Here is a 23,499-nt window from a genome sequence, read left to right as displayed (position 1 = left end):
ATTTCTCTGAGCCTTTGCTTCCTCTTTTACATGTTTGGGGAAAGCTTTGTAAAATTTAAAGCACTAGAGAGAAATAGGTATTGTGGTATGGAATTGGAATGAGGTACAGTTGTGTTTATATTCTGATTCTGAAACATCCTAGTTCTATTGTTCTGGGCAAGTCACTTAACCTCTGTGAGGCTAAGTTTCTTCATCCTCAAAGTAAAAAAACACCAAATATATCTACCTTACAGAGCTGTTGTGAGAAATAAATGAAAAAAATATAATTAAAGGGCTTTACAATTCTTAAAACAAAGGATAAAGGCAAGCTATTATTAGCTTTATTATTATTATTATTGAAAGTGAGTAATTATTAGACTTGGAAGACAGAATAAAGTTATAGACATACATACGTGTGTGTATATAAATATATGTATATCAGATGTACACACACACACACACACACACACACACATATATTATTCAAAAATTTTCAATTGTGTCCAATATATATCACTTTGGTTTTATGTGTGTATGTGTGTGTATTCCTCAAAAACATGTCCAATTATATCCATTATGACTTTGTGTGTGTGTGTATACACACACTCACACATATACATGTATATGTATGACATATACATATAATATAATATACACATGAATATATGCATAATCTGATACTGGATATAAATGAAATTTACTTTGAGGATTCAGAAGCAGCCCAAGATTTTGTAGAACTCCTAGGTCACCATAATGATCCTCAAAATACCATCATGCCATCATCATACAAGACTAGTAGTTGATATATTGGCTGATAAATATAAATTTGACCTTTATTTCACTTTATTTGTGTTTTATTTTATTTTTTTTCCTCCCAAAAGCCCCTAACTTATATTTTAATATTACAACCACCTGTATGTAGGGCAAGATCAGTGTGTCTGTCCCTGTTTTTCACATGAGGATGCTTAAATTTAGACAGATTAAAGAAATTTCCACGATCATACAAATAATTTAGTGTCAGGACAAGAATAGACCACTCCTCCTGTACTCTTTTCCCTGAATAACAAAATCACAGAAATTTAGATAAACATCATCCTCATTTTATAGATGAAAAATGTGAGACCAAGGGAGATGACAGAAATTATTGAAGCTTCATGGCTAGTTAGCAGAATTGAGACTGAAACCCAGTTATCTTGCTCAAACATGGTATTCATTTTTCCACTACATGATAAATCTATACATAAATCAAAGAAAATAGATTTGCCAGAAGTCCATGTTAATAATTATAAATGAAATTATTATTCCAAAAGAATGATCTTAAAAAGAAGTAGGGAAGCAAAATAGTGCAGTGGAAAGAGTGGTGGATTAAGAGTTAAAAGGATTTTGCTTGGACACTTCTTATGTAGAACCTTGGACAGTTCATTTAAAATCCTGGATCTCAAGTTTCTCAAGAGTCAAATGGAGTGGTGAGGCTACTTGAATTCAAACATCTCTTCCATCTCTAAAACTTGCAATCCTTTGATATATAAACTGTTCCAAAAAGTTGGCTTCTTTTTTCAAATGTTATGATTGTCCACCAGATGTCACTGTAAGGTAAAGAATGCTGTGCCGTATCTGCGCTAAATTTCATTCAGTGAGAGTGGTTTAAACAAAGGACATTTATCTAGTATTCTGAAGTATATGAGTATATATATTTATTGATATGATGTCACAAGAGGCAAATTCATATGAATAATGACCTACATGGCTGACTCACACTGTCAGAATAATGCAAAAATCTGTTTCCATAAAACTTGTACAAAATGCTTGATTAATGGATAATTTATCATTTAAAGTTAAAGAAGAAAAGTTAAATAGGAATATATATCACTAGCACTGGTTCATTTCTATTTTTTCATCCAAATGGAGTCCCTGCCTGGTTTGGGATTCTAGTAAATGAACATTTCAGGAGATAGAAATTGCTGATTTGGGGCTTCTCCTGTTGGAAATTTGATTTATCACTGTTTAGCACATAGAACTGAACTTGTTATGGAAAAGACAGTAAAGAAAAATAGACCATAAATGAATAGAAGGGAATTTTAATACTGCATGAGAAAGATAGATAAGAAAATAGCATCACCACTTATAAAAGAATATAAGCTCCCCAGAGCAGAAGTTATGTCATTCTTTGTTTCATATCCCTAGCAGCTATTAATGTCTGGCACACAGTAGGAGTATAATAAACATTTTGAGATCGATTTATTAACTCTATTGTTGTGTTATAATACTTTTATCCTTTATCAGTGTGGTAAATGGCCAATTTACATGATCATAGGTGTTCCAACATTGTCACATCATCAAGCTAGTATCCCTGACCTTGTTAGTGTTTAACCTTGCTAGATATCTATTCCTATTTTACCTCAACTGCAATCTAATGTTTACCTTCCCCCAAGAAGAACTGTTCTGAAATGTGTTGGCCAACATGGCATATAATTAATCACAATCTAATGAGTATCACTAACAACATGACTTTTATCCCCCCAAAATTTCTTGACCTATCGACCTTTTGATGACAAAGACAATTCTTATAATGTAATTAATATGATATTATATTGTGAGAATTAATGTAACTCTCACAAAGTGATTCTGGTTAAGAAACTATTAATATTGTCAACGTTGGTCCTATTTTAAAATTCAGGAAGCCTAGGGGGATTTTGGTGCAGTTTTATCACTGCTAACTAACTCAAAATCCTATAAAAAAAAACATTTATTCTCTCTTTTTTTATGACAGCGATTCAACTACACGAAAAAAGCTACTAAAAGAAATTATCTGTTTAGAATTTGTTTGTTTGCTTTGTTTTCCTTTTGGATGATTAAATTAATTTCTCTTCTTCCTAAAGCAAGTCTAATAATGAATGACAATATATGCGCATTAAAAAAAAACCCTGAAGATGAGGAAGTAATAAAAAGTCAGCCTAAATGACCAAAGTTAACTTCTTTAGCTTTCTTTGCAAACAGAATAATTAACATTTTGTAGAAATGGCAGTAATATAACTAGTTTGCAAAATCAAGAGTTGCAGCCTCATAGAAGCCTTAAATGTTTGAGTCCTATAGTTTATTCATTTTCAAACAATGGATGTTTTCACTTCTTTGAAAAATGACCAGATGATAGGATTCTATAACCTTGGGGCTTACGAAGAAAACACAAGTATGTAACTCTTCAGATTTTTAAAGAGATTCAAAATGTTTAAATACTTAATAATTAGCCATAATTATAGCAACAGTGATGACAATTTTACATTTAATGCACTCTTGAGTTTATGAATACAAATAAACTACTTATAGGCATTTTCTAATACTCTCACATCATCCTTCCTCATGGTCTCTAGACCATTATGTCTTTCTATTTTTTTGGCTAGGCAATGGGGTTTGCCCAGTGTCACACAGCTAGTAAGTGTTATGTGTCTGAGGTTGGATTTGAACTCAGGTCTTCCTGAATCCAGGGCCAGTGCTCTATCTACTGCACCATCTAGCTGCCCTGCCATTATGTCTTTCTAAAGAAGTTTTCTGAGTACCTGGCTTACAATCTTATAGTGGGGGTAATAATTAACCATATGTGAACATAAGCCCTTTGCTTCAGCTTTGAAAGCCCTACACAATCACTACAGCCCACATTTCTAGATTTATTATGTAATAGTCTGTGTTGTAATAGTCAGTGTCATCAAACTGGCCTTCTTGAGGTTCCTTGTACAATACATTCCATTTTTCTTCTCAGGACCTTTGCACAAATTGCCCTCATAGATGGAATGCATTGTCTCCTCACCTCTTTTTCATAGACCCCCCAACTTCCTTCACAACAGAATTTGAGTTCTATTCCTCCCACCCCACCCCCATCTTCTCTCCCCAGAAATTATATATTTAAATTATATAATTATATAATAAGTATTACATATCATATTACATGCATATTTTATATAATATGCAATAGTATATAATTGTTACATAATACATATTATCACATTATATAATTGTTATATAATCATATACATTTTTTGTGTATTGCATTTTGTGTGTTCACATTATCTCCTTCACTCCCTCCAATGGAATGAAACCTCCTTGAATACAAGGACTGTTCCGTTTTTCCCTTTGTATTTTCAGCACTTCCTCTAGTGATTGATGTATTGCAAGTGTTAAATCCTTATAGAATTGAATCCTTAGAAACAGAGGTCAGGTTTTGTTTTATCTTATAATAGCAAAAGGGGTGAGTTCTCATCGTTTTCTCAAGTTTCTACAGAAAAGGCTTACATAGGGTGGGACAAGGGAGAATGAAACTGGCTTCTGACCCACAAATAACTAAGTCTGTGGTGTTTTGTGGTGTAGTGAGGATTGGTAATGAGAAAATTTGTGAATGTGATATGTCTAATTTTCCCAGGGGTCTCCATCTGGGAAAGAATTTTCTGGAAATGAGATCTGCTGAAATCTGTTCTAAGGTTCTTTATGATGGCTTAAAGTAAAGTATATAAGATATACCCCCCTTCCCAGTTTCTAGTCTTCTTAAATATATATTACTATAAGATGTACTTTGATAGGTTAGTCATTCCCTCCTCCCCACTCCCATGTTATTTCAGAAGCTGCAAAGACACTAGACTGAAATGAACAATTTTGAGCTGCCACATTTTTGACAGAGTCTGATTTTTCATTTGATTACCAATCATTTTCCTTTTTGCTATTTTAGCACCAGGCTATCATATGACAGTTTCCAGTCATTAAACCTCTGTTTTTCTCACATTCTTTCACTTCAGAAATCACTATGTTGAATTTAGATGTCTAGTCATAATAAGTGTCAGAAAACAGGTCACCGAGTCCAAATTACATTGAGATTACCAGGCCGCAAACAAAGCCAATGTTTAAAAAAAAAAAAAAGAGGGTAACCGCAAGCCTTTACTTGGATTGTGACGTGTAACTATCCGTCTAGAAATCAGTCAATGGCATTATACAACAGAAGGTCACAACATTATGCACTTTTGATTACTGATATATCATTTTTCCACATTTAATTTGGGAGCATCTTACTCAATTATGACTTATTTGAAGAGAAACAGATCAAAGAAAACTTTTTGTTTTTGGTAGACAGAAATGAAGCACATTAGTAGGTAACATCATTACTATATCTGGATTTGTAGTACATTATTTATTGTCTGTCATAACATTTAAAATATTTCTATTTTTGAAATACAGTATTTTAAAGATGTGCTTAATTTACTGATGTTATTGATGCCTTTTGTACTTTTCAATTGAATGATCTCTTGCATTTGGAGATCCCAAAGCATTCTACTCATTTAAATACTGATTGTATTTATGTTATTAAGATGCATACAATGCCCATTCAATAGAATAATAGAATATGAGAAAAGTGATAACAGGAAGCTTAATTCATTCCAACCCCAGGAAAAGAGAGCAAGTTAACAGTAGTCCTAGGAATAGCACTCTAAAATTGAGCCTGAGGTATGTGCATTTCCAATTTAATGCTAGACTAGCAAGATTGATAGAGCACATCAAAGAATCCCTAATGTGGTTATATTGCATTGGTGAATTGCAGGTCTGCTATAAACTGTAGAAAGTTGGTGATTTTAGTTTCCAATGAGAGAAATTTTCAAAAACCAAAGCTAAGGATGCTTTCAGAATATTTGTTAGTATGTGTGAGGGAAGAGCTTGAATGGGTCAGTTACATCCTACCTATGATAGTCTAATATTTAATTATTGCTAATGAGAAAATGTGTGAATTCAGTTTGATCTATTGAGTGATAACTATATGGATTCACACCAACTCGAATTTTTAAAAAACCCACAACTCTTTGACTGTATGGAAAGAGAACCTGGAATCAGAAAGGTAGATAAAATGCTAAATTGGATAACAATAAAAACAAAAATAGTTACACAGATGAGTTATATGATCTGATATCAAATACGTAGGCTCTTGTGTCTTAATATGCATACCTGTATTGACATTATTAATTCATGTACAGTTAGTTATTACCCCCACAATTAGCTTTTATTTAAAGTAAAGCATGTTTTATCATATTAAAGAAAAACATATCTGACTATATCTTCAAGTTAGGAAGACCTGGGTTCAAATTCTACCTTACTAACTAACTTACTAGATGTGTTACCCTGGTCAAGTTACACCCTTAACTTCAGTTATCAATGTGTATGATTCCAAAATCTGTAATGCTATCCACTCAACAGTCTACTATGTATAAAGTAAAAGGTAGATTGTTGGTGTACTTTAGGGTAGCCCATTGGGTTGAGAGGACCTGCATTCATGGCCCACCTCTCACATTTACTAGCAGGTTACTCAACTCTTCATTGTGATTATGTGAGATCCTGGACAAAGAGCTTCACAGTCCTTAACACTTGACATGAATAGCAAAATCATTTTTTTTTCATTTTTCCTTTCTGTTTCCAATACCAACATCTTGGTTTAATCCTTCAATATTCTGGGCTAAGATGACCACAATAGCAAACTAACTGGTCTCTCAGCTGTAGTTTTTCATGATTTAAATCCATGCTACAGAGTACAGTTGGATCAGTCTCCTCAAGGGGACTATGTTACTCTGCTATACCATCCCCTCATTGCCTAAGAGATAAGTTCCAAACTCTTCCAGTCTAGTATTCAAGAGGAGAGGGGTGTGTGTGTGTGTGTGTGTGTGTGTGTGTGTGTGATTATGAAATGGTGGGTTCACATTAAATTCTCTTCTAGCTCTAAATTCCACTATTTTATGCTATAGTCAAATAAGATTTCTCAGCATTCTCCAAACATGATGACCTCCTTCCACACCTAGATCTATGTTCATACTATTCCTTTCTTATGAATGACTAATGTCCCTTCACCCTGGTCCATTCCTACATCCTTAAAATTTAGAAAAGTATAGAATTTAGATCTAAAGATCATAGAAACGAAAATCACAGAAATTCAAAATTTAAATACATAGGTAACAAGGTGGCACAGTGGATAGAGTGCTGGACTATAAGTCAGAAAGACCCGAGTTCAATCTGGCCTGACTCAAATTATCTATATGACTCTGGGAATCAAATGAAATTTCTCTAGGCCTCAGTTTCCTCATCTGTAAAATGAGCATAATAAGAGCTCCTAACTGTCAGGGCTGTGGTGGGGATAAAAATGAAATATAGGCAAAATGCTATGCATAAATTAAAGTACTATATAGACAGCAGCTATTATTACCCCCAAATCAAACACTACAAGATATTCAACTTGTCATTCAGATTCTACTTGAAGATGTCCAATGAAGAGCAGACAACTATCTCCCAAAACAACCCATTCCACTTCTGGCTAGTTTAATTTTTAGAAAGTGTTCCACCATTCATAAAAGGTCTTCATTTATCCATTTTCAGCTTTAAGCTACTGCTCCTAGTTTTGACCCCCATGGCCAAGAAGATCAAACAATGTAATAATCTTTTTGGCATTTAAAAACAGCCATGATAACTTCTCTTTTCCTTACTCTACATCCCTAGTTCCTTCAACTAATTCTCAAGGTGCTTTACCATCCTGGCTATTCTCTGGTTTATTCAGCCCATTGCTAAATTGCAGGATCTGGAAGTGGTACATTCTTACAGGGCAGAGTAGCAAAGGATCTTTAATCTCCTTATTCCTGGAAGGTATTTTTTTCATGTATCCCAAGATCACCTTAAAATTTTGGCTGCAACATCATTCTGCTCACACGTATTGAGCTTGTGGTTCATTAAAACCTTTGGATCTTCCTCAGACTTCCTATGCCTTCCCTCTTTGGTCCTAGTAACCTTGAATTCTTGAACCCAGCTGTGAGATTTTTTATTTTTTCCCCCTTTGATTTGTCATTCTATTATTAGATTCAACCAAACATTCTTGGTGATCAAGGTCATATGGTTATTAAGTAACAACTGTGATGCAAACCAAGTCCTAAGAGAGAAATAATCATTTCTCTCTTATATTAATAATGAATTACTGAATTAGGAACAAGGTTTTCCCCCCCCCTTCTATTTCTTCATTCCCTATAGGCTATTCAGTCAGCCTTTGAAGGGCAGGGTGGATAAAGAAATGAAATCTTGGGCAGATACACCCTATTGGGAAACTCGGATCTGTTCAGTAGGTTAAGAAATTTTAGTTTAGGTGAATTGATGGATTCCAGTTAATTGTGTTTTTCTCAGGCATGTCTGGATAGAAGTACATCCCCCTACATGTCTGTTTACCCTAGATGAGGTGATAAGGGTATAAATAGATCTCTTTTACCAAGATTGAGTGATCAGAGTAACTTCTCCAGACACTTATTAGAATAAGCTCATCTCTCATTATAATATCTATTCTCTCATTACTTGTTAACCAATCAAAGCCGATTGCCACCCTAAAAAACACCTACTCTTCCAAGCACATATAAACATTGAGTGGGTTCCATGAGGGGTCTTTGGCATTTGAGAGTGCCACTGACCTCTTTTATTAATTATCCACTAGCATGATTAATAAAAATGACTAATTACCCAGAAACTCTCTTAAACTTTTTCATATGTGACACATCAGATTAAAAATCCAGTGTTCCTTCCATTAAACCTCCATTTCTTTAAAACATCCTTCCTCTAATCCCCAGAAGCACTTTACTTATAATACTCATTATTAGGTTTTTTTTAAATTTCTTATTTCTTTATTCTTGGATGTCTAATTATCTGTGTGCCGATTTTATTCCATTTATTACACATCAAGGTTATATACAGCAGAAATCATGCTTAATACCCCTTTTTAGTCCCCACGATACCTACCATAGAGCAATAATTGCAGATTGGACCTGACTGTACATTGTCTTGCAAATGGATATGTAACTAACTAGATTTAGACACACTAGATTTGCAAAGCAAATTCTCATCTATGGTGTTTTGCAAATAATAAGCACAACAAATGTCTAGTGAATTAAAGTGAATTCAGGCCTTTCAGTGTCAGTTCAAGGCCAAGTTGAGAGAGGGTCACCTTTCCTTGAGATTCTCATGGCCAGACACCCGGGAATGGGAGAGGGACATCCCCTAGACATGACTATGCTTGACTTCAATGTCACTTATGAAAAAAAAAATCCTTATAGAAGGTGAAGAGTCTTCCTTGCATCTAAAATGATCTGGTATCTACATCATGAAAAGGATGAAGAGAATTCTTCACACTGGTGCCAAGTGCTTGTATGCCTCTCTGTGTCCTTTTGTGTCATTTATGACTACGGGACATACCTCTAGAACATTAGCTCTTCACTAAGAAAGGTAGCACCTTACAAGATTTCTGTGGGTTATGATTGTGGACCATTACTGTCCTTATTTCAAAGTTAGCTAGAGTATGTAAATCCTTCCTTAGTCCTCTAGAGTTTTATAAAACCAGAAGTAGTGTTGATAAAATTTGTGTGCCTTGCAGGGAAGCTGGAAATAAGATCAGTATTAATTGAAATGTTTTGTTTGATCTTATTTTGTTCCAATTTCCCCCAAAAACTTGCCCAGTGGAAGGGAGAATTGCTTGTGCATGTCATTGTGATACTCACGTCAAACTCATTGAGGGCAGCTGCCAGCTCTCCAATGCCAGTGTGCCCTTTGTTTTCGTCGGTGGGTGAAGTAGCCTGCGCTGCATTTGAAATGCCAGCGATCGCTTCCTGCACTTGTTTGAACACGTAGTCCCGGTTGGCCCTTGTGGCAGCCACATCTGGATGACGGAGAAATGCTTGGGAAGCTGTGTACAGCATAGTGGCATTCTTCTTCAGAGCCCCTCGGGCAGCTGCCATCTCATCCCTACAGTGAGGGTCCTTCAGTTCCTGAACAAAGGAAACATGGACACACACCATAAATACATGTTTGTTTTTCAAAAGCCCTTGGAGCCATAGAGTGAAAAGGAATCTTAGAGATCATCAACTCAATTAGCCTTTATGTTACAGATGAGAAAACTGAGACCCAAATATGTAAAGTTATACCCTTAACATTGCATAGGCAGAGAGCAGCAGAAATAGGACTTCTTCTTTATCTGTGCATATACCTTCAAAAATAGGTGCAGAATAAAAGCACATTGAGTTTATGTCAGGTCCCTCATAGCCATCTTGCCTACCCTTTTGTATAGTTTTCATTTCAGAAAGACTTGGCATCTCTGACAATTCAATTCTTATACTTTTTGACAAAAAAAAAAGAATCCCAATGATTGGGAAATCAATGTCACACTGGAGCCAACAGAAAAGCTATTCGTGAGTAATCCTTGAGAGAGTGATTAAATCTCCTTTTAGAGGCCAGAAAATATTATCTCCATTTGAAGAGATAATGTTGACGGAGAGCTGCTCCCTATTGGCCAATTGTGGGTGAGGGGATAGAGGTGGAGGGCAGAGATGTTCCCACTGTAAAAGGATCATGGGTTTAGAATTTTTTGACAATATAAAATTGCAGAATCTCAGAGTTGGAAGGGACATCTGTGGCTATTTAATTCATGAAAGAAATAAATAATTTACCCACTGGAAAAACAACCCCTTACTAAAACAACTAGTTATTCAGCCCTTGTTTAAAGACCTCCAGTAGGGGAATGGCAGGTAGAAAGTAAGCTCTTTAGGACTGTTGTATCCCCAGTATCTCAGTGACCTGTCCCCAAAGAGCTGAACTGAACTTCCTAGGCCAATCCATTCCACTTTGGGACAGCTAGAATTGTTAGGAAATGTTCTCTCCTTGTAAGGCTAAATCTATGCCGCTGTAGCTTCCAACAACAACCCTTATTCTCTACTTTGTGGACTGAACAAAGCAAGTCTAGTCCCTTTTATAGGTTGCACGGTAGACAGAATGCTGAGTCTAGAGTCAGGAAGACTTATATTCAAAATCAGCCTTAGACATTTGTTAATTGTGTGACTCTGGACAAGTTGCTTAACCCCTTAGTCTCATTTTCCTAATCTGTAAAGTTGGGATAATAATAGCAGCTCCCTCACCCTGTTTTTGTCAGGTTCAAATGAGATCACATTTGTAAAGTGCTCTGCAAAACTTTAGGATGCCACCACCACCACCATCAACACCCCCACCACCCCCACCGCCGCCACCACCACCGCCACCCTCGCCACTGCCATCACCACCACCGCCACCACCACCACCACCACCACCACCACCACCTGCCACCACCACCACCACCGCCACCACCACCACCGCCATCACCATCATCAATCAAAAAGATTCTTCACACCCTTTAAGGCTATTTTCATTCTCCTCTCCCATGTTTTCTCTTTTGCAAACTAGCAATTCTCAGGCTTTTCAAATAGAATATTCAGAAGGCTGTCCTATGCTAGAGCTTTTTCTAGTGGCATGCCCTCATCTGGTGAGTGACAAGAGAGGGATCTGCTGAAATGATTTCTAGGCATGAAACTCAGCCTGAAAAATGTGCATGAAATCTGCTGACTGTGCTAGGGGCTCCCAACTGTGACAATAGATGATTATCAAATGATTGAGCATCTGCTTGCCTGTCTTTGATCACCAAGTCCAAATGGATAGCATCCAGAAGTAAATGCAAACTTGAATTGTTTATTTGAGCCTGAGAAATGGATGGATAGATAGCAAGGCACGGTCACAGCCTTACCATACATAATGAATTCTCAAGTAGCTGAGAAAGGGATATGAAAGGAGATTCTCAACAATCTCATCACTGCCATCCCTATCACACCTACACTTTTAACCCACATTGGTTTGATTAAGAATGAGGGAGGTCAGTCAGAGAAGATACTGTGTGCACAAATATGTGTATGAATGGCTCTCTCTGAAAGCATCCCATTGGGGGATATTCTTAGCCTCTGAGAGTGATATAGAAAAGGACAACCTTATGCACTCCTCCACAACACATTATTTTTATTTTGTTTGTTTATTTGTTTGTCACCCTGGCAATTCTTATAGGCTCTGGCTTCCATACAAAATGAATAGCTCTATTTATTTTTTTTTTACTTGTGACTTACAAAGGTCTGCTAGGCATGCATAATATAAAACAACCATCACAACCATCATTATTAAACTACCATGTTTGAATTTTTTTCCACGTCTTTCTGTGCTAATATTAATGGAGGAGGATGACACTCTTCTTTATAAGAAATCTTGGGAAAGTCATGTCCTCTTTCAGAGATTCAGTTGTCTCATTTGTAAAATTGAGGGTCCTGGAGTAGACAGTCACACAGAATCACAGAATTTTAGAGCAGGCTAGTTTCAAAGTCCATCTAATCTAAACCATTTCTGTGAAAGAATCTACATTAAAATGAAGCCAACAAGTGCCTGAAGACCTCTGACAAAACATTCACTGAGTCTGCCTTAGATAAAAATACAAAGCAAGAAGATGAAAGAACTAACACTAACCTCTATTCCTAGCTTTCAAGGCAAGCCTTAAGTTTAAGAAAAATAACCTCAGACTAACATTTATATACTCAGGGCCTTCATTAAGCTTTCATTCAGTACTCATTATGTGCTAAGCATTGGGCAAGATGCTGGGAATAATACAAAAATGAGACATTTCCTATACTCAAGGACGTTACACTCCAGTAGCAGGATAGAACACATATAAATGAGCACTAGTCAGCAAAGGGAGTTATGGTCTAGACAGTCACCAAAAATGTAAGTGGAGCCACAAGGTAAGAGTTGGTCTACCCTTTCAGTAGCATTGGTAGTATTCGTTTAATTATTGTTCTGAGAGCAAGAGCTAAGAATTGGGAAAGGTGGTGGGAGAAGGGCTTAAAATATGAAGTAAAGCTTGATTTCATGGTGTCTTAGTGGAGGGTAGGCTATGCTGTAAGCATGGTCTGGAGTTGGCTAAATATAATGAATTAACATGAGTTTTCACTCACTTATACACTAATCAAAATTAATCATTTAAGTTAGGCATCATCATCCTATATTTTTATGGAACATGGAGTTGGTTAAGAAGAAAGATACTTTTCATTTGTATCAGAATTAAATGTTTTCTTTTGAAACTACATTGAGTCAGAGTTGAGAAACTATGTCTCAAAAATTGAAAAAAAAAATGTTCCTGAAACTGAGATAAGGAATTGGCTTCCATTCAAGAAAAGAATCTGGCAAATCTTAGGTAGTATGCCAAATTTAAAAAAAAAAACCATTTATATGATTACATGAAATCTCTTCTGTAACTATACATGCTCCCTCCCTCACCTGCTGTCTTCTGGCAGCTACATAGTTCAATTTCACCATCTCTTTTCCAAACTCCTTAAAGCGATTTGCAAGGTCTTGCTCATTTGTAGCATTTTTCACAGCTTCCAGAGCTTCTTCAACCTAAAATTTAAAAAAAAAGTCAAAAGAATTAAAGCTGAAAGATGTTTAACTTAGAATAACATTATTTAAGAGTGTGCTATTATAACATTTTAAATTGACTTTCTACATTCATGTAAATGTTCAAAATACTTGGGTGTGTAAATCTTCCCTGCCTACCACAAGAAGGAGGAGGAATCACCATTGAAATTTTATTAAATATCAATGGAATTTGAAAGAAAAAAAATTAGTCATTCAGTTGGATTCAACCAGCATTTATTAAGTCCATAATGGTGTGACAGGCTCTCTCCATCAACCTAGGTACCAGCCCCTCATCCCAACAGTTCCTAAATCTGACCTATTCTTGTGTCAATACCTCTTGGAATGTCCCTTCAACTCTGTGCTCATGACCATGAAACTGGAGCAAGTCAGTATGACCTCTCCCCAGGACTACGGAAATGGCTTCTTAACTGCTGGCATTCAAATTCTTCTATAATCTGATTCTAACACTGTTTGTACAGTTAGAGGTCAGTTAGTATTATTCAGGAGAGACACAATTTCCAAAACAGTAGAAATTTATTCTTGAACCACCAAGCTGACATTAACAAGTCAATTTCTTACTTGAATAGAATCAGGATATGAAACATTCAGGTCAAGTTGCTGCTATGAGATTTATTACTTGTATATTTTTGGGGAAATCACTTAAATACTCTCCATTTTTGAAATGTATAAATTAAGGAGTATGATATGTATACCACATTTTTCACAAGGCTGTAGTGATTGTTTTTTAATTATGAAGGGATTTAGATATTTGAATTATTATTACTATGCAATCATCGTAAAATGAATTGGCCTATTGGTTACTTTCACCACAAAAAGAGAAGAATGGGCAAGAGTGTGCTGGAGTCAGATTGTACAGCATTGTTCAATTTTCCAGAGAGCAATGACTTCTCAGGAATCAGTGGAGGCTACACATTGTGGCTTGATTTACTGTTGTTTTGATTGTCTCTACTTTTGAAAGAAGTGGAGAAAATGTTGATAATATAAACTAAACTTAAACGTGTATTCTGTGCATGTATTTTTTTTTGTGGAGAACAAGTTGTTAAATATTTTTCAGCATTCCTGTGGTGAGGTGTCTTCCTTTGAATAGTTCCAGACTTAAAGAGAGATCACAATTGAGTACCAGCTAAGCCAGAAGAAAACATCTACTCCAACCCCTCTCCCCATGCCACACATGCATATCCAAATGCATTCACACTTGCACCTGCATGCATACACCTGCACACATAAGCACCTGGACACATACAAACCACATACACGCTATACTTTATAGAGCTCTTGAGGCAATAAGATCCTGGCCACATAAGTTTTGACAGAAGACAAGGGACAGTCTTCATGGAAATCAGTGTAGAGAAGAGCAGACTAGGATAAGGTATCAGATTCCTGTGCAGCAAGAACTTCTGGATACTCTTGGGGAAGGTACCCAAAGGGAAGGAGAGATTTGAAAAGTTACAAGAGGCAGAGGCAGGAAATCAGCTATGAATATGTCTGAAATTCACTGAGAATTTACTATATTGGTTTTTGTCTTATTAACATTCAAGCTATGCCTAACTGATTGCATAAAATGTCCCAGTCTGAACTTGTCACTAAAGTAGGCCAAACAGACATGGGGAAGTACAATTATTTCAGTTATTTAAATAAAATGCATTAAAATTTGACCAACTCATCTGAAAGCAGTAACATAACTTACTAATATCATTCATTTACATTGCATAATGGGAAAGTACAGTGTAGAAAAGACAGTGATTACTATCATTTAATCTTTTATCTAACAATGCAGTTTAGTTTCATTTATTGGTTCATTTCAAAAGACTAATTCATTGTGGGAAGAAATAATTTTAATATGAACTAAGTTACTTATTGCAGTACATTCCTTTCAAAGAGCCTCAAACTAAACATAACTCTTCATTTTAATTGTACACACTATACCTCTGTATAATTTCTATATTTAATTATGGAAATTATTAAAAGGCAAATAGACAACCCAACATAAGTTTCCTCCAATGCTCATTAAAAATAACATTGACTAGAATTAATCTACACATTTAGAAAGGCAGTTAAATAATTGTTTTGTTGTGGTGGTTGATTTTGCTTGGTTTAGTAACAGCAATGGAGGCAAACATGCTGTATCTTTCAGAAGAATGTAATCTCTTTGAGGGGAGGAATTCTTTTTAACTTGTCATTCTTTTTAAAAAAATCCCATTCCCTAGTATAATGTCTTGCACACAGCAGGCCCTTATAAGCGTGTATAATTGATGAATACCTCCCTTTCTCCCCTCTCTTGATGCAAGTGAAAATTATTATGAGCCTATTTCAAAAGCATTTTTGATCTCATAAAGATTTTGAAAAGTTATAATCCTCAGGCATTAATAGGGATCAACGAACAGAGAGACTGTAGGGAAGGGAATGGTACTGGATATTTGAATGGAGAAAGGTCTCTAGAATGTTGCATCCTGTTAGCTTAAATACATTTTGCTCTCAACACATCACAGTCTCAGTACATTGCAATTCAACAAACATTTACCACTGAACTGTAAGCCAACATCAAAAATAAACAAACAAACAAAACCCCAGAGTTTGCCCTCCAGAGCTACCATTCTACTTGAAGCATGCAACACTATAGATATATGTAAGCATGAATTAACATGAGAAGGGGAAAAGCACCTGGGCAGGCGGGAGGCAGATCAAAGAGAGTTTCACTGAAATAGGAGACTTCCCATAATAATCTGGGTTAACCTGGAAGGGAGAGATCACTGGAGGAGGGTAGGTTTAAGGAAATAAATTGGGGTGAAAATAATCACCGGCATGCACAGCAAGGAAGGTAGGCATTAATGTTTGTCAAAAAGACGGTAAATCAATAAGGAGAACCTGACTTAAATTGGGTGTTGTCAAAGTCATAACTTTTTTTTGCGTGAAAAATAGGGACGAAGTTAAAGTGTATATTGGACAAACCAATCTATGGCAAAATTAGATTTATTTTTTTCCTTAAATTTAATAGTATTATATTTTTCCCAATTACATGTAAAGACAATTTTCAAGACTAGATTTAGGATAGATTTTCATGTGCCCATAAACTCACCAATTCTATGGTTTTAAGGATTTACTTTGCTTTATTTTTCTTTTAGTTAGAGCAATTTTATAAAGATACTCTTGTCTATATTCTTATAGTCAGTAATATATACATGTATATATATATATATATATATATATATATATATATATATATATTTAAGAGCCTACTATGTGCCAATATGTCAATATGTATATTGAAGTAACCATAATATTTCTGCAGTAGTTGGGGAGGAAAGAAAGATTACAAGCTAGTCACTGAACTAATTAAGGAAAGAAGAGGAGTGATATGGATGTCAGTGCCTGGGTGTCAGTGGACAACAGCCACTAGAGTTTTGATTGGGTGATAGATACGGATTGAATGAATCTCCAAGGAGAATAGGATAATGAGTGATGAAGGCAGAGAGAGAATCTCAAACTGGCTATGGGGAGCACAGAAACACTCACCCCATTTTGGCCATTGAGAAAGGGAGAGTGAGTTAAAGAAAGAGTGGTGAGGGAGGCTGTCATCAGGAAGGACTCAGGTTGCAGTAAGAACAATAAAATGAAAAAAGTGAGAAAGGAAAAGGTCTAATATGAAAGCAAGGTTTTTGCTCATACAGCAAATTGTACAGAGAGCACAGTGGAAAGGAGGTGTAGCTTTAGGGTACGACATTGGAAGCATTCAGTTGAGAAGGAGGGAAATTGGAGAGCAATCATTAGGGGATGAAGAAAACCATTTGTAAAAATGGCATCCAGAGTTTCAAGATGACTGGGACAGGGAGACTGAGAGGAGCTTGTTAATGATTCCCAAATGAGTTCATAAGGGGTATTAACATCACTATAGGTATGGCCTCGGGGTGGTGTTCTCTCAAGGTGTTAGGCAGCTCAGGCTAGGGGTCTAGTGGTGGCAGATGACTGACATTCATTTCTCTCATTTTCCTGAAGGCAGGCCAGGTCAAGAACTAGGTGGAGGAAGCAGGAAGGAATGGTGTCTTTCCCTGTCCTCTGCAGGCAGGGAAGATTCCCTTGCATTTGGGATACGGTTGACCCAGAAGACTAACTCATGATGGAAGGTTTCTGGAACAATGTCTCTCTGTTCCCCCTACTGGAAGAAAGAAGGCAGATCAGGAGAATGACAGCCATTGGAATGGCATCTCTAATCTCCCCCAGGCAGAGGATGGACGACTTGCCCCCACTTTGGGAAAGAGAACACAATGCACAGCCAAGTGCCCCTCATGCTGGCAAGGGAACAGCACAAGGTGCAGGCCCCTCCTCTTGGTTCACCCATCCCGAAAGGTAGGCTTAAGGAGAGCTGGACAACATCAGCAAGGACTATTGTAATTTTGCTTAGACTTGCCTCCTACTCATTCTATGCTACCATGCCCCCGTACAGTTTGTTAAAACCATATCCTAAATTGGAAAGGGATTTCATAGGCTTAAGAAGAAAACAGAAGAAAGCAGTGGTGTCTATTTCCATCTAATTTATGAAGGCAATGCATAGCTTTCTATATGGTCAATACTAGTGAGAGGGAGAGAAAGAGAGAGAGAGAGAGAGAGAGAGAGAGAGAGAGAGAGAAGAGAGAGAGAGAGAAGAGAGAGGAGACAGAGGAGACAGAGCGAGAGAGAGAGAGAGAGAGAGAGAGAGAGAGAGAGAGAGAGAGAGTCCTGTACTGTTATACTGTTAATAGGCTCATGATGGTTATTTGAGTATTAATTCTGTCTTTGGGACACAACAGTTGATTTCAAGGAAAACAGAAATTATTATTTCTGAAAGGCCCATAATAACGCCTATTTTAATATAACAACATGTTCTACTGCTTGTTAATGAGAACCAATTTCAGGACTTTGTTCCATTGTGATGCTCATAACTTACTGTTCTCATTAGTTTTCAGTAAAGAAACCAGATGCTGGCTTTGCATTTATGTCAGTTTATTCAAGCCCATTTTGAAAAGAGAATACTAACAATGGTTTTCTGTTAATATAAAAATATACTCATAGTCTTAGACATCTTAGACCTGAAGCGAATCCTAATCCCCAATATATTCCTTTGACAGAAAAGGAAACTGAGAGCTGAGAAGTTGCAGTGGACTGCCCAAAGTCCCATAGATAGTATCTGTTATACTCAGTCACCTAAGGTGAGGCCTGTGCAATAATATCCATCCTCCTCCCTCGTTACAGGAATGTCAGAGACATTCTGGTAAAGTTGAAAAAAAAAGAACCCTCAAGAGACTTTTTTCTAAAGAGATCTATTATTTCTCAACAAGAACAAGACTGCACCAAACTCACTGATCTCATGTTACTCAAAAGTGGGTAGTATGGTCACTCTTCTGTTCTTTTACAGAGAATATTTGTGTTACGTGCTATTAAGGCAAGTAGGTGGAATTTTGGCCAGGGTGCTGGACTTGGAAGTACAGAAGACAATCCCTAGAACCCTGCTTCGTGCATTTACTGGCTGTGTGACCCTGGGCAAGTCATCTAACCTCTTCCAGTTTTAGCTTCCTCCTCTGCAAAATGGGGATAATAATAGTGCCTACCTCACAAAGTGCTTGGAAGGATTAAGTGAGCCAACATGTGTAAAGCATTTTCCAAACCTGAAAGCATGATGGGAATGTGAGCTAAGACACATAGAAATTTATTATGTGATCTATGTTTTTTTTTCCCTTGATATCTCCTCCATCCTGGACTTTCAAAGTTAGTTTTTTAACCTACAAATTTGCCTCTATGCATTTAATTTCATTCATTCGAGTCCATTGTTTTAGATGCTGACTTTCTTAACCATATTGCTTATTCCCACTTAATGCTGTCATTCCCAAAACATCCCACACACATACGGTGTGCTTTAATCTACAAATTTGAGAAGTTTCCCCATAGCTTCTTGCAAGTTACTCATAAAAATCGTGGACAGCACAGGACAAAGGGCAAATCCCTAAAACATTCCAATACAGACCATCCTCCAAGTCGGCATTAACCAAAGGCAAACTTTTGGTCCAGCCATTTGACCAGTTTTGAGTCTGCTTAATCATGCTATCATGTAGCCCATCCCTCTCCATGTTATCCATGCTTTACTGAATTCCTACCAGTCTAAATACTTAATCATTAGAAGTATATGAGATGAATCTAGAATGACGTGTTCTGGATGAAGCCATGCGGGCTTTCATTGATCACCCTTCAACTTGAAAACCATGGCTTTAAAAAATGAACTCCATGTGCCAGGAGTAAAAGTCAATCTTACTGACCTTTACTTTATAGACTACGCTCTCTTACATTTTCTTTTTTGTTTGTTTTTGAATGAGAAACTTGTTCATTCTAGTTCTCTAACATCTCTTTTCTTCTCTTGAACACTATTGACATTGGTTCAACAATTACATCCTCCATTTCTGTACCCCCAGCTATAGTTTGCCTTAACCTGGTGATTTGTGGAAGGCATCCTTAATTGAGAGTCATGTCCTGTCTCTGACATTCATTCCCTATGTGACCTTGGACAAGTGACTTAAATTTCATGGGCTCTGGTCCACTCATCTTAGAGCACATTTGGAGCTATAAAAATTTATCAAAGCTCAGTGAAACCTTGGAGTTACTGTACCTTTAATAAGCAAGACTTGACCTCAGATTAAAACCTTGTGTGAAAACCTCTGAGATTTTGAAAACCATTATGAGAAACATACAAAAAAACTCAGGAGATCAGGGCTTCAGACAATAGGTCCGGTGCAAGCCAAGTATAAGCTAGATATGTGGATAATTTCAGGGTGTGCTTTTTGCCTCAACAACTTGGGATTTTTCCACTGAGTTTGTGTGCATTGTGAAAGTTAAATCCAATGCCTTCAGACATTTAATAGAGCTACAGGTAAATTCTTAGAGTTCAGCTCAAAAAGTCACTTAATAATATGGTTAGTTGTCTATTTGTCAGAGTTTTATTGAACCAAAATCTCAATATGGCCTTCAACAAACAAGAAACACCTCTTGGAAATTTGTCCTGCATTAAGAGATGAGATGCCAGGAAAAAGAAGCTGATAGTCCTCCTGTACCCTGTTCTAATTAGGCCATGTCTATCACATTCAATTCTAGGAACCCTATTTCAGGAAAGGCATTAATAAGCTCAAGTATGTGTGGGTGTAGGCAACCACAATGTCTTTCACATGAGGTTAAATCAATGGTTTGGGGAATGTTTAGTGTAGAGAAGAGAAGACACAGGGGGAGATGATAACTGTGTTTAACTACTCTAAAGGCTGCAATGTGGAACAGAGAATAGACTTGTTCTCTTTGAATACAAAGGGCAAAGCAAGAGCTAAGAGGAAAAGCACATTTGGGTTAGATGTTGGGAAAAAAAATAAAAATCAATTAGAACTATCAGAAAATAGGATGGCCTCCCTAAAGAGGAGGTAGTGGGTTGTCTTTCACTGGAAATTGTTAAGTACCAGTTTGGTGTCTTCCTGGGAGGGTAATATTGATGTGGGTATTGATTCTCAGGGCTGAGTTGGCTTTGATGGCCACTAAAACTCATTCAAATGAAAAAAGTTTATGTTTTGAACACAGTCTTTCCAAAAATGATACAAGCATAATGTGGAGTATCAGGGAAATGACTCCAAGTCCTTTCTGTCCTAAACCAGGCTGCTTGTCATAACACATATAACTTCACCTCCTTTTTTTGCTATATATTTCTCTAGTATAGCAATCTTTCTCCTTGTGAGAGAAAAAAAAGAAAGCATCTGAAGCATTCCAGGCATCTGGACGTCACTATATAGTCACACATTAAAGTTGGTGAAGGTATGTGGATGTAATAAGATAATGTATGTGAAACATGGTAAAGTATGTCAAACTCTATTAAAGCTAATAATGATGATAATGATAACCATATTATACTTATATTTTAATAATAAATATATTATTACTTAAAATAAGATATATATAATAAGATAAAGTATATGAGATAATTTACTAACTATTTAAAACAAATAATGATGACAAATAGATCATCATTATTATTGTATTTCCTAGCTGCCTCCCTAGTTTCCAGTGCTATTTGACAATATATTCCTAATAGATTTAGCTGACGTCATCAAAATCTCGTTGGATTTTTCTGGAACTATACTACAACCAAATATCTGGCAGTTTGTGTTTCATAGGAATAATAATAATAATAATAACTACTAAAATGAAAAAGATGATGAGGATGCTGATGATGATGATGCTGAGGAGGAGGAGGAGGAGGAGGAGGAAGAGGATGGTGGTGGTGATGAGGATGAGGGTGATGATGATAAACACAAACAGTCAAATATTTGGGTATAGTAAAGTTCCAGAAGAATCTCATGAGTTTAGAATGAGGTCAGCTAAAGCTATTAGAGTTTCAGGAGTACACTGCCAAATAGCACTGGAACCCTAGAGGCAGCTAGGTGACACAGTAGATAGATCCACGCACGTGGAATCAAGGGAGATTTATGTTCAAATCCAGCCTCAGATACTTGCTAGTTACATGATGTTGGGCAATTTTCACTTAACATCACTGGGCCTCAGTTTCCTCATCTATAAGATGGGGATAATAATAATAATAATAATATCTACTTCTTGGGATTGTTGGGAGGATCCAGTGAGATAATATGTGTAAAGCTCTCTGTAATCCTTAAAGTGCTATAGAAATGTTAGTTATAATTATTAGTGAACTCATTCAGAGTTATTACTTGCTCAGAGAATTTGGGTGAAGATTAAATTCCATCAGGAGTTTAGCTATGCTTCATACAATCCAAAGGTTAGCCAGGGCTCTCTGATAATCTCTTTTATAGAAACAGTGATTTCCCTGAAGTAAACTGAGTCACTAAATGGACAATTCCGGAAGAATACATCATGTTTTGCTACACAGACCAATAAGATCAGGCATTGAGTTAAAATGACTACTGTTGAAATCAAGACCAAAAAAAAAAAAAAGGAAAATATGGTGTAGTAAAAGTCCGGATTGAGCCCCATTAATTACCAGGACAATTTCTAAGTAGGGAAGATGATGTTAACATATGGCCTTGAAGGCAAGGTAGGGGCCCCCTGAGAAGGTGGCCATGCCTCAGTCATCTCCACAGCAGCCTGTCCAGCTGCAACAATTCTACTAACAATGGACAGAAGCAAGGAGGATGCAATTTTGCCGAAGGCACTCCAGCTTCTGTGGAAATCAGCGCTACATAATCACAATTATCTGGTCCGTTAGAGCCTCAGAAAGATCCTTCTGAGATCGACAAGCAATATGAAAAAAGAGCTGCTGAGATGTTTCCTTCAGCATATGGAGCACTGAACAAACACCACCAGTCTCATGAAACAGTCTTAAAAAAACATGTGAGAAATGAGATTCTGGTAAATATTATGGCATCTCATGTCACTCGCTGCTGCCAGCCTGCTGGCCAACATTCATAGGAATCTACCATCACATATCACTGATGTCACATCACTAAATGAGCAAGGGGGCTTGTCATAACTTATTAGAAGGGTCATTCAAACTATAATTTTGTCATATCCTAAAAGACATTTGACAGGTGCACTGGGCTGGGGATCTGGTAGATTAAAAGCAAGCATGGTTTCATGGAAAGAGTCATGAAGTCAGGAAATACCAGGCATCTGATCCCTTTGCCACTCCAAATCTCAGCTTCATCATGTTTTCATTCTTTCTTTCTTTCTTTCTTTCTTTCTTTCTTTCTTTCTTTCTTTCTTTCTTTCTTTCTTTCTTTCCTTCTTTCCTTCTTTCCTTCTTTCTTTCCTTCTTTCCTTCTTTCCTTCTTTCCTTCTTCTCTTTCTTCTCTTCCTTCTTTCCTTCTTTCCTTCTTTCCTTCTTTCCTTCTTTCCTTCTTCCTTTCTTCCTTTCTTCCTTTCTTCCTTTCTTCCTTTCTTCCTTTCTTTCTTTCTTCCTTTCTTCCTTTCTTCCTTTCTTCCTTTCTTCCTTCCTTCCTTCCTTCCTTCCTTCCTTCCTTCCTTCCTTTCTTTCTTTCTTTCTTTCTTTCTTTCTTTCTTTCTCTTTCTTTCTTTCTTTCCTTTCTTCCTTTCCTTTTCCTTCTTTCCTTCTTTCTTCTTCCTTCCTTCTTCTTCTTCTTTCTTTCTTTCTTTCTTCTTCTTTCTTTCTTTCTTTCTTTCTTTCTTTCTTTCTTTCATTCAACAGACACTTATTAAGCACCTAGAAAGGCA

At 36.7% G+C, this 23,499-nt stretch overlaps 1 protein-coding gene across 1 annotated transcript in view; it reads right to left on the bottom strand.

Annotated features, from left to right (window-relative positions):
• LOC110218426 (catenin alpha-2) overlaps positions 1-23,499 on the bottom strand; it is a 1,469,797-nt gene that overhangs the window by 988,390 nt on the left and 457,908 nt on the right. Inside the window, 2 exon segments of the mRNA XM_021001143.2 lie at positions 9,522-9,788; positions 13,138-13,257. Of these exon segments, the coding sequence (XP_020856802.1) occupies positions 9,522-9,788; positions 13,138-13,257 (387 nt within the window).

Source organism: Phascolarctos cinereus, unplaced genomic scaffold (assembly GCF_003287225.1).
Source record: "Phascolarctos cinereus isolate Bilbo 61053 unplaced genomic scaffold, phaCin_HiC Scaffold_2;HRSCAF=192, whole genome shotgun sequence".
NCBI lineage: Eukaryota > Metazoa > Chordata > Mammalia > Diprotodontia > Phascolarctidae > Phascolarctos > Phascolarctos cinereus.
Note: the sequence above shows the minus strand (reverse complement) of the source record. Positions and strands in the feature narration are given on the sequence as shown.